The 12735-nt window shown below is 40.1% G+C and overlaps 1 protein-coding gene across 1 annotated transcript; it reads left to right on the top strand.

The window, feature by feature from the left end:
- The first annotated feature begins 8721 nt into the window (after positions 1-8721).
- On the top strand, positions 8722-10612 carry LOC126605668 (60S ribosomal protein L30-like). Its single transcript, XM_050273086.1, has 4 exons — positions 8722-8952; positions 9079-9180; positions 10196-10264; positions 10358-10612. Exons 1-4 carry the CDS (start codon positions 8826-8828, stop codon positions 10396-10398), a joined length of 339 nt encoding a protein of 112 aa, XP_050129043.1. The 5' UTR covers positions 8722-8825; the 3' UTR covers positions 10399-10612.
- Positions 10613-12735: the final 2123 nt, after the last annotated feature.

The following is a 12735-nucleotide window of genomic DNA, read 5'->3' as shown; positions in this document are numbered from 1 at the left end:
GAACTCAAACTTAAACACCGTTACTGGTGAACATTATAACTTCTTTACTTGACTTGGATTGGATTAAATTGACATCATCACTATCAAAATGAACAATGGAGGTTTCGGAATGAACATCATCAACATCAAGGGCATCATTTGCCTCTCTTGACAGTATAGCCTCATGGTCATCGCCCTAATTTGGATTAGCATCAGGGGCATCATCTGCCTCATAACCCTACTTGTACTTGGGCGTTCCTTTCTCCTCGAAAGATGTCCACGCCTCTCTCACATCTGCCTCACTCTCATCCTGATATGTCAGACAAAAATGGAATGCTCATATTCCTTTTGCTTTACTTCGCAGAGTAGCAAGTTGATCCGTATTTGATGACGACTTGGACAAGTTATTCACGTCTCTCATAACCGATTGAAGGTCATTGGTCAAACTTGCTGCTTTTTGCTGTCTCACGCAAAGACTTTTCTAAGGATGACGTCTTTACTTTAGAAGACTTTTGGCAAACCTTAAACTCTTTCTTGAGTATCTGGTACTTTGCCTCTGGATCAAGAACTTGCTGAGATAGCCATTTTGCACAATCTCTTAACCGCTCTCCGCATTGTTCCGTTATGCTATTGCCTTTTCCAACTCTACATCTTTCTCCTTGAAGGCATTGGCATCATTTTCACAATGACTCCTCAGGATGTGCCATCCTTCTTCAAGCTTGCTCCATTCTCCTTATCTTCTCCATTTGGCCTAGTATGACAACTCAGTGCACATATGGGAATAACCAAATGAGCAAGTTATCACAGAGGAATGAAGACTAACAAATCTCAGAAATTTCACAAAGTGTTGAAGGATACTTACAACATATCGATGTTGATATGAAGTCTAGATCAACATCTCATTCATTAATGCGTTCTCCATATTAGCCAAAGAAATGCCTAGGTGAACTATGGCTTAAGAAAAGTCCATTCTCCAAACCTCGAGTTTCGTAAGGTAAAGATTGCTGCTCCCATATAGGCCTTATTAGAATAATAAGTTGTCGAAGCAACACCAGCTGAAGAACTTGCTCCTAAAGTAAGACTTGTTGCTCTAGCAAGAGCAAACTCTTGGTGCATCAATCCCTCCATTGGAACATCCACTAATAGGGTAGAAGCAACTTGTGGCTTTGCCAAGACAACTTCAATCGTCCAAGTCCTTATCAATACTTTAGAAGAATTTTTCGCCCTCGATAGCAGCCTAGCTAAATGCTGCAACTGTTACGGCACCACCACAATGGTGGTTTAGTCTGATTCTTGTGTCTCTTTTGCTTTTTCAGCAGAGTCCTAGACCAACAAGATGGTTTTCTGTTTTTCAATATATTTTTATGCCTCCACCTTAGCACATCATTTCTCATCTCTCTCTCTCTCTCTCTCTCTTATATTCTTCAAGATCAATCATCTCACTCCCTTTTACTCATCCAGACTTTGTTGCTCTTATTTTGGTCACTTTAGAAGATCTATCCTTAATGGCCTTCTTCTTTCTCTATATTATCTCCTCAAACTTCTTGGATTTCCCGGTCCTTTTTGGCTTATCTAGAGTCTGCGTCCATTTCCTAGCCTTGCCTGCATCAATCTAGATCAGATTAAGTGAGCAATGAAGGATATTGGTGGACTTGTCATTGTCCTCATCCCGCTTTGGACTAAACAACCGTATCCAATACTTATGCTTCTTTAGGATCATCTTAAATGCCAGTTGATCAAGTGTGGCCTGCAAGGATCAACTTTGGTGATATCGTTGTCCATTTCCGAATCCACAACCAGAACATAAGGGACACGCACTCTAGATACATATTCTTCAAGTCTCCTGCAAGTTGGTGATGTAAACATCCCAACTAAGACTAGTCCGAGCCTAGAAGAAGTATATTCCTTTGGCATTAGTCTGAATGGTATGTAGGACAAGAAACTCATGGATCCCCAACCCTACGCCATACCACTCATTTAGGTACTCAAAATTGGTAATGATCTGAAATGATGAAGGTGTAAGATTTCACAACATAATCTTACAGCATACGAAAACCTCGTCTAAGAAGTCTGAAAGAAGAAATTTCAACTCATGATCTAGATACCATGGGTGAATCCAAGTACATAAACGGTTTGGAAAAGAAGAGACAGGAAGACCTACCAGAATGTTCTTTCCGGCTTTCTAGCTGCAGCCATTCAAGAGATGCATTCTCTTTTAGGAAAAAACCTCGCACTCTTCTACTAATGGAGGCTCATACAAGGTTGTGGGTTGGATTAGGAAACTTGGGCATCGTTGGAGGAAGACATATTTTCAAAGATTCAAAAAAATGAAGGTCTAGGTTTGTGCTTTTGAATTTTGAAATCACAAGACTTTTTCTTTTTTTGTTTTTTGCATAAAACACAGAAAATTTATGAAAGTGAAGAAACGAAACTGAGTGAAGAGGCATATTCTGAAATGATATGCCTCGAGATTTGTGTCATGGAACAATTGCCTCATATTGGAACAGCAAAAAGCAACCCTTGACATTCGCACACACACCTTGTGATAGCTAATGTAATCGATATGATTGTCTGCAATTAATTTGCACCAACATGCATATCTTTTGATGCAATCATGCTAGAATTCGAAACGACTCCTCAATCAAACATAGTTTACAAGGCAACATTTGCACGTGGATCAACAATTTTGAACAACATTCCTTCGAAAAGTATGGTTAATTTGTGGGATCATAAATCTCACCGACTAGATTGATGCATAATGATATGCGCCTCCATAGATTGGTCATGGACTAGACAGCTTTAATCGGGGTTGTGCTGCATAAACAAATCCACCATGCCACCACACTCTGTTAGACCCATAAATGGTAGGCATGGCCCACATGCCTTGTCAAGAATGACCTACTTGTTTCGCAAGAAACGAAAGCCTGATCCGACTGGGGATCAGATTAGTTTCTTATATCTTTGGTGACTCCTCTAGAGATTGACTTGAGCCACAACTAATCACAATCCTAAAATGAAATAGTATAGTTTATGACAAATTCACTATCCTAAAAGGTCTTTCTCTCGACTAACATAAATACACCATTCTAGGGTTCATCAAAGGTGTTTATACCATATTTAGGGCCTCGTATTTAGATATCGTACAAATACTCGGGGGACTTAAATGTAATTATGTGATAAAGGAAGAGGCAAATATGTAATAAGTGAGGAGTCCTTATTCTATAAAAGGACCCATCACCCTCACAATTAGGGGAGACCAATTCCTAAGGCTCCTCACCCCTCTCAAAGCTCTCAGTCTCAGAGCTTTCTCTCCCTCAGATAAATACATAATCAGTGTGGACGTAGCCCAAACCTTGGGGTGAACCACGATACATCTTGTGTTATTTACATTTCATGCAGATTCACGGTCGGATTTACGTTGTTCCAAGACCTCCGGTTTTATGCATCAATGTAACATCACACATCGCCCAGGGGAGTGAGTGATCCTTAAATGTATATTCTCATCCCTACCTAGCACGAGGCCTTTTGGGAGCTCACTGGCTTCGGGTTCCATAGGAACTCTGAAGTTAAGCGAGAAGAGGCCAGAGCACTCCAAGATGGGTGACCCACTAGGAAGTTGCTCGTGAGTTCCCAACAACAAAACCGTGAGGGAATGGTAAGCCCAAAGCTGACAATATCGTGTTACGATGGTGGAACGGGCCCGGGATGTGGTGGACCCGGGCTGGGATATGACAATCAACATTTGGCGCCGTTTGTGGGAAACGACACAAAAAAAACTATGTCGATTCTCTTTTGTTTTTCACCTCCACCATGAATCTGCAGAAACACCAAACCAAAAAAAAAAACCACAGATCCAAATTTCTCAATCCCAAAACCCAGAACACACACAGACTCTAGTTCTCTCTCTCCCCCAAATTTTCTGAGATCGGGATCAATATGGGGAAGAAAAAAGTGTATTGAATCATGTTGGTAGCTGCTATTCCCACACTTCCCACATGACAAAAATCACCATCACCAGCTTTCATTCGCCCGCATAAAAAAGATCATGAATGCCGACGAGGACGTCCATATGATCTCCGTTGAGGCCCCCGTCCTCTTCACCAAGGCATGCGAGGCATGCGACTTCTTCATCCCCGAGCTCACCATCCGCTCATAGCACCAAACGGAGGAGAGCAAACGTCGAGCTCTCCAGAAAAATGACATGGCCACCGCCATTACCCACACCGACAAGTTTGATTTCTTCGCCCTACACTGTACCCTGTGACAAGATCGAGAAGGATGTAGTGGGTCTCGAAGATATATTCGAGGCGACAGCGATCTAGGCTCGCCGTGGACGGCGACAGCAACCTCAAGATGATACTCAGCTACTCCGGCCACCACAACGCAATCCTGGCTGTCCAGGTCACCGACCTTAGTGACGCCGTTTTCATTAGATGCTCTGTCAACCACGCCGTCATTGACGACACCTCCTTCTGGAACTTCTTCAACACCTTCGCCGATCTCCAACAACGACGCTGCTCGTAGCTTACCGAAATACGCGTGAGTCGCCTCCCTCATGGCCGTCCTCTTTAAATCCCAAATTAAAGGTCAACGAAACCAAATAAACCAGCTCTGCTAGTCGTGTTGCTTAATTTTTGGTTTTTTGTGTGAATCTGCCTCAGCGTGGGATTGTGTTTTTTTTTTATAATGCTGCAAACATTGCAGTGTGGGATTGAGTTGCAAAGGTTGGAGGAGCCATTGAGGCCAAGGGAGCAGGCAAATGTGGTGCAGTGGAAACGGAGGAGCTCGTTGTCGTCAGCGATGCAGCAGGGGTGTTTCTTGGGGAGCTTGGTGGATTTTGCTTTGATGGAGTCTCTATACTCTTCGAATTTGGTGATGGTATCTTGGGCGTTGTGGACTTTAAAGATGCGGTCAATTTTGCAGATTGGGGTCTCTTTTTTCAGCCAGTTGGACTGGAATATGATCTTCACTATGTTCTTGCTAGTATCTTCAGGACTCGGAGCTTGCATGGTGTCACTACCGTCACAAGGAGAAAATCAACCTCGCTGGTCACGAGGAGTATATTGATCATCGAATAGGTTCTGCATCAACTGGTGCTGCTTCTTCTCCCCCATCGCTGCTGCTGTATGTTGCGTCGACGGTCCTCTCGATCCGTCTATCAAAAACCAAGGGCAGCGCAAGCAATGAGAAGAATGAATATAGGGATGTCGGTGATGGTGGGCCCATCTTAGGTATAAATTCTGCAACTTGTATATATTTTCAGGATGTTTGGTGCGAAGATGAGCAGCCACAAAGAGTCCACCATCCCACTATCTGGAAAAACGTTCACAAAGAAGATAAGCTTTTTCAATACTTAGCCTATTATTATTCCTGCCATCTGCCAAAAGCAAAAGCAAAGCAGGAAATCAAAAGAAACAAAAGCAGAAAAGAGAAAGTAAAAGCAAAAGAAAGCAGAAAAGGAAAAGCCGAAAAGAAGATGCTCCACTATCCCACGGGATAACATGATGAAAGATAAGAAGATGCCCACCAAGGTTCCCTGTCTCCACTTTCTGTTGGACCAGAAGATGCCCATCAACATGCTGAAAACATGTAATTTATTTTTCTTATCTTTTGGAGATATCTGTATAAACCCCATCAGAAGGTAATAAAAAAAACAAAAAAAAAACAGAAAAGTCTAAAATAAATGGGCTGGAATGTTGTGTGGAAAGCGAAGGCCCATAAGCCCAAAATAGCACCAACCAGGTGATCAAAAGTACGCCCAGTACTCCAAAATTGTTCGGCAACCTGCCACTATCACCACCAACCAGGTGATCAAAAGTACGCCCAGTACTCCAAAATTATTCGGCAACCTGTCGCTATTACCACTAACCAGGTGATAAAATGTACAATTTATACTCTAATATCATTTGGCAACTAGCCATTCATGCCACCAACCAGGTGATGAAAGGTACAACCCGTACTCTCATTCATGCCACCAACCAAGTGATCAAAAGTACGCCCAGTACTCTAAATTATACATGAGCATTACTCATGTCATTTATACATAAACATTCATGAGCATCACTCATGACAATCATACATAAACATTCATGACCATTATTCATGTCAACATCTATGAGCATCACTCATGTTAACATTCATGAGCATCACTCATGACAACATCCATGAGCATCACTCATGTTAATCAACATAAACATTCATGAGCATCACTCATGTCAATCAGTTTCAAAAGCTTCATTTACAAAAGCTCTAGCTTCAAAGCCTTATTTACAGAGCTCTAGCTTCAAAAGCATCATTTACAAAGCTCTAGCTTCAAAAGCTTCATTTACAGAGCTTCAGCTTCAAAGCTTCACTTACAAAGCTTTACTTACAAAGCTTCAATGCAGGGTATACAAATACCGCATCCAAACAATCGCCACTTTGGCCCATACATGGATTCAATTTGAAGTCTCCAGCCAACAGACTTTATTGACCGAAGACTTGGGAGACTACATTATGTACCATATATTGGGCCTCAACGAGGCTTCATAAAAAATACTTGGGGGACTTAGCCCATTATTTATGTATTAAGGAGTGAGCCCTTATTCTATAAAAAGGACTCCCTCACTTTCATTAGAGAGCACCCATTATTCATGTACTGAGGAGCAATCCCTTATTTTATAAAAGGGACACCCTCACCTCCATTAAAGAGCATCTCTGCCAGCTGAGCAACCGCATTGTCGCGAGCATCACTCATAACCCATCACTTATGTATTGAGGAGCGAGCCTTTATTCTATAAAAGGGACTCCCTCACCATCATTAGAGAGCATCGCCTCCTACTGAGCAACCGCATCGCTGCGAGCATCAACTCTAGCCCATCATTTATGTATTGAGGAGCAAGCCCTTATTCTATAAAAGGGACTCCCTCACCATCATTAGAGAACATCAACTTTAGCCCATTATTCATGTATTGAGGAGCGAGCCCTTATTCTATAAAAGGGACTCCCTCACCTTCAACACCACAAGCTGAGCTAACCAAGGCAACATAAGTCACGAGCCGAGCAGCTTCGCAACATGTGCTACTTCTAGTTGAGCATCATTTCAAATTGAGCACCGCCTCATATCGAGCATCAGTTCAAGACAACATCTAGTTACTTCGGCCCACACATAGACTGAATTTCAAGTCTTCAGCCAAAAGACTCTCTTGATTGAAGACTTGGGGGACTACTGTTTATACCATATTTAGGGCTTCGTATTTAGATCTCGTACAAATACTCGGGGGACTTAAATGTAATTATGTGATAAAGGAAGGGGCAAATATGTAATAAGTGAGGTGTCATTATTCTATAAAAGGACCCATCACCTTCACAATTAGGGGAGGCCAATTCTTAAGGCTCCTCACCCCTCTCAAAGCTCTCACTCTTATAGCTCTCTCTCCCTCAGATAAATACATAATAAGTGTGGACGTAGCCCAAACCTTGGGGTGAACCACGATACATCTTGTGTTATTTACATTTCATGCAGATTCACGGTCGGATTTACGTTGTTCCAAGACCTCCGGTTTTGTGCATCAACAAAAGGTATTCTGATATTGGATACATGCATTCATATTGCTCCTAGCTCTCTTGCCTACTATTTGAGTTCTATAAACCCTAAATAACTTGACCATTGGAGAACCTTTGGCTGGTACCACATCGGTACTTTAGGGATTTCATGATTTGTTTGCTCTTTCTTATGATGACCGATCAAACACTCTTCCAGGGACAACGATGCGCGAATTTGATTCCAACAAAGCCTGTTGAGGTGAAAGTGTTTGAAACAGAGAAAGAGAAAGAGAGAGATCAGATAGACGAGAGAGGAAAAGGTATGGACTTTATTCAAGTACTTGATGATTCTGAAGATGAGAGGGTGATTGAGAGGCAAAGGATAAGGGTTTTATGAGGTGACAGAGCAGGTGATGTAGTCGGAGCGGGATGCATTGAGAATAACAGTTTCTTCAAAAGAAAGTTCTTATTTGTTATCAAATGATGAATGTAAATTTACGCAACAACAACTGTTTGTACGTGCAAGCAAAAAATCAGCGCATAATATGCACCAATTGTTTTATTAACACCCCACAATCTTGTAAATGCTCTCCACATTTTTTAAATTTCATATGTACTTTCTTTTTTCACCCCACAATCTTATGAATACATTCATAATTAAAATTAAAAAATAAAATAAAATAAACAACACCTACAACCACCCCTCACAATCTTAAGAGTTCCTACTCTCAGCCACCACCATGGCAATATAATTAAAATTTCTACCTTAGTAGTTCAATTGTGTCAAGTGTGCAAGAATAGATGATGCTGCCATGCTGAATAGGAAACCCAGCCACCATCATGCCCACTTTAACCTTACAAATATATCAACCAAACCAATGCTACAATATAGCAAGTCACTTCCTCTTTACACAAGAATCCTTCTCTTCAATTCGATATCATGACCCTAAAATTCTGAAATTCAAAAATGATATATTTTTTTTGAATAAACGATAATCTCTACACTAAGAGGGTGAGAGAGTAGGTTAAGTCTTACAATGAACTTGCCATATTATATATGTGAACGTGTAGGAAGGACCAAACTGTCACGTATGCTAAACACAAGGGTGCAAAATGTAATTATGAAAAAACCGAAACCCTAATTTACCTGGGCAACTCACGCGACTGGCACGTGCAAGCCCATCTATCATTGGCATCATATACTAAACCCTAGCAACCATCCCTTCCCCACTTTTTCAAGCCTGTTCACCTTCGGTCGCAGAGAGCGAGAGAAAGAGAGAAAAAGCCTTCGAGCAGCAGCGAAGAACCTTCAATCGTCGAAAATGGTGGCCCCGAAGAAGACGAAGAAGACCCATGAGAGCATCAACACCAGGCTCGCTCTCGTCATGAAGAGTGGCAAGTACACTCTTGGCTACAAGACCGTCATCGATTCCCTTCGCAACTCCAAAGGCACATTTCTTATCTCTTGAAATCTCTAATCCTTTTGATTATTTGCTAAATTGTTGTGATTCGATTTGTGTTCAATTTCAAGTTTTGCGATTTGGGATTTTGTTTTTATTTTTTGGAAAATTGCAGGGAAGCTAATTATCATTTCCAACAATTGCCCACCTCTGCGGAAGTCAGAGATCGAGTACTATGCTATGCTTGCCAAGGTTGGGGTTCACCACTACAATGGAAGTAAGTGATTTATTGAAGGTTTATATGAGATTTTATTTTTATCAGATTTATCATATATTTGAAGTAATATTTGGATTTATTTTTTGTTTATTCATTTGGTTTTTTATTTGTTTTTGTTGTATGTTATTGTTTGTGTTAGTCTGAGATGGGTTTATGTGAGAGTAAGTGGCTGTTTCTCGACTAGAAAGTGTTGAAGAAGCGAAAGTAGATGTTAAAATTGTGATATATTCAAGGTGTGTAATAAGGTGGTTGATTCATTAGTGATGGAAAATGAGGGTACACTGATTGAAGAATGAAGGACAATCTCAGCAATTGCTGACTTTGACGATAGAAAGAGAATATGGATAAACATTATAGAATATGATTCTTGTTCTCACTTGTCTACTTATTGTCTCTTGATTACGAATCGAGATGGTTCTGGTGTCACCGGCTCTCGTTGAAACTTTGATTGCTGGTACACAGAAGGTTTAGATTAATGGGATATGTCTTGGCTGTTAGATGTTGCAACTTATCTCACTGTGTCGATTAGTCCATGGTGCATGATTGCCTTGGTCATCTTACCTTACCCTATTGGCTCTTGGATTTTCACTGGACGGTATACTTCTTTGTGGGTATTCATCAGTTCCTCCATTCACATCTTGTTCTGTGTTTGCGTGATTTAGGAACATATGTCTTCCTTCCCTGAAATATTGGTTTGTTGTGGTAAAATGTTGTTACTTAGTCTAGTTGAGTTACTCTTAGGTTACACTACTCTCATTATGTTTGATATTCTAGCATGCATAAAATGCCTTTTATTTATCGTCTAGTGCTGTATCCTGTATGGAATAGGAATGCCCTTTACTGATTAGTATTTCGGGTCTTTCTTCATGCTCCCATGTATAACATAAGTATGATCATATATGCTGCAGAATGCTGAGTCTTATGCTTTTATTCATTTTATTTTAATAAAATGAGAATTAGTTTGCCTACTATACTTGCATCCTTTCATCTGGCTTACCATTTGTTCTATTTTCAGACAATGTTGAGCTCGGTACAGCATGTGGAAAGTACTTCTGGGTGTCTTGCCTTAGCATCATTGATGCAGGTACTTCATAGTTTTCATATCATTCTAAGCGATTTGTTTGCCGACCTGTGAAAAACTGATTTGGCTAACTTTATCATTTGGTATAATCTTCAGGTGATTCGGATATTATCAAGACGCTGCCTGGTGGTCAGTGAAGGAGAGTAGGATGATACCTCTATGTTGAGTGTAGTGTTTTGTTTTGAGACTTGCCCTTTCTTTTCTCTGAATGAAATTCTCGATTTTCTTTGACAATGTTGTCGTGTTGCTAAGTTTCCGAATGATTAGGTTCTACTATATGTGTAAGGTGATCTTCGTTGTGACTTGATACATGGCTTCTTGAGACTCATTAAAGTTAATTTTGTTACATTAGATATCCCATTCGGGGTTTTTGCTTCGGACCTTGAACTGAAATGCTTACGCTAAGTAGTTAAGCAAAAAATAGCATAGTATGAAATGCTGGATAACAAGATAGGTTTCAGTTTGGTGTGGGATCTTGCTTCTTTAGAAACCATTTTTGTTCATAAGTGCTATTGAATCTATTGATTAAGATTCAGGCGATTACTCTTGAAGAAGCATTTTACTGGATTTTTTTCAGAAATCATTTTTATTAGCAAGTGTTTATGCCAAATACAAACGTTTTTTTTTATTATCAAAGAACATTTTTAGTCGTTCCAAAAGCAATCCCAAGCAGGAGGTTTGCTCACCCGTGCACTTGGGTTGTGCGCACGGTGTACATAGTATTTGGGGAACGTATTTTTACCATATTGGTATAGATAGTGTATAGTTATTATACAGAATACGGTGGGATACATCATCAATATGGTGGTTTATGTGCAAAACAGTGCATGGGGATGGGTCGTGGGTGAACATTTATGCCTCAAGTAGACCCGTAAGTGCGACAATAGTTGGCCATGAGTGCTCTCCTCCACATCAAAACACAAAAAGTAAGGGTTAGATTTAACTAAAGGAAAGCTAATGAAAAAGATTTGAAAATTTTAAATGTTAACCAAAAATCATGTACTAACTTTATTTAATGGTTAGGACAAAACCCAATACTAAACTAGTCTAATTAAAATGGCCCAAATATTAAATTTCCGATTTTGTCCCTGACGGCAAAGCCTAATTCCGTCTAAGTCCATTACATCTTGGTCCTACCTTGGGCTCGTTAGGTCTAATGGTGGAGTCTGGATCTTGCTTTTGAGGCTGAATCCGGCTTCTGGGTTGGCCCTTTGGGCCTTTGTTGGCATCAAGAAATAACAAATCATCATCATTTCCAAATATTCAATCTGTTTGTACAAAAGTTTAGGGAAAGACGATGATTTTTTGGCATCTAGAAGTAACAAATGATTTACGGATTGCAGATCCCTTTTGTACCTGAAACTAGCAGACATTTTTGGCTTTTATCTTCCATTTCAAACACAATTCACGCACTTTACTCAAATTTTACTATCTCAAACTTCTTTTCAATCTTCCAGCGCCACAATCAAGCTATCAAAATTGACTTTGTAATAGAATGAGAGATCAATATTTGAGTGACATCTTAATTGTTTAAATTGAGAAGAAATTGTTATGCTCATATTGATAAATAAATCTTAATGTGATGTTTTCATGGTATGAAATCTCGTTATGAATAGTTGTAGCTTGTAAATGTAATGTGTTTTATTCAAATTCATGAATGATAATAGTGTTGTTTAATATTAAAGGTTTTTGTTGTCTTTTGGGTGATTTTTAGGTCGAGATAAACTTGGGCTTTGCTAGTATTCTTTTGCCTCCCTTGGTTCGCTTTCATACTAAGTCCCAGAGTATCTCGAAAGAATTAGCACGTCTAAGGAAATATCCTGGTTAGATCAATAACTCAAAGACAACACAATTAAGCAAATAATGACTTGCTTAAGTGAGGCATGGTGTGGCAGTTAGAAGCTTATCAGTTTTGGCATGGGAGATAGAGAGTTTGCATGTTTGCCTGGGGTTCTAGGTTGGGTAAACTGGGTTTTCTAAGGTTCTAAAAGGGCTTCTGTTAATAGAAAGGGTTGAGGGAAGGTTAGGGAAAACCCTAAAGGTGTTTTTGTTTGCCCTCTCTAGGTTTCACTAGACTATACTAGATTAAGTTTTTGTGTAAGCTTGTGTTTGGTTCCAGCAGGGACCAACTTTAATGGGACAAAGTGGGACTCGCATGGACTAATGGGTTCGCTAAAGGGTCTTAGTGAGACCCCCCAATTTTGGGTGGACTGTTAAGACCAATGAGCTTCGCTTCGTCTCTCCTCGCTTTGCCCGTCCCATCTTCTTCTTCCTCACTTGGTCAACCATTTTCAAAACCAGATAACGTAGTTTGAAACCCATTTTAAAAAAATCCAACCAAGAATTCGAAACAAAAAATAAAAACAATTACAAAATCGTTGTGCATCTATCGTTCCATCAGCTACACATTAGTTGTTCAAGTACCACCAAAATCCAAATTGCGCCATAGGATTTGTTGATTTGTTCATTTTGCT

Source organism: Malus sylvestris, chromosome 15, assembly GCF_916048215.2.
Source record: "Malus sylvestris chromosome 15, drMalSylv7.2, whole genome shotgun sequence".
NCBI lineage: Eukaryota > Viridiplantae > Streptophyta > Magnoliopsida > Rosales > Rosaceae > Malus > Malus sylvestris.
Note: the sequence above shows the minus strand (reverse complement) of the source record. Positions and strands in the feature narration are given on the sequence as shown.

Excerpts from the sequence above, each read along its gene's own strand:
- LOC126605668 (XM_050273086.1), top strand. The coding sequence starts at position 8,826 with ATGGTGGCCCCGAAGAAGACGAAGAAGACCCATGAGAGCATCAACACC. Across the intron at positions 8,953-9,078 it reads TTCCCTTCGCAACTCCAAAG|GGAAGCTAATTATCATTTCC; the intron begins GCACATTTCTTA and ends GGAAAATTGCAG. Across the intron at positions 9,181-10,195 it reads GGTTCACCACTACAATGGAA|ACAATGTTGAGCTCGGTACA; the intron begins GTAAGTGATTTA and ends TTCTATTTTCAG.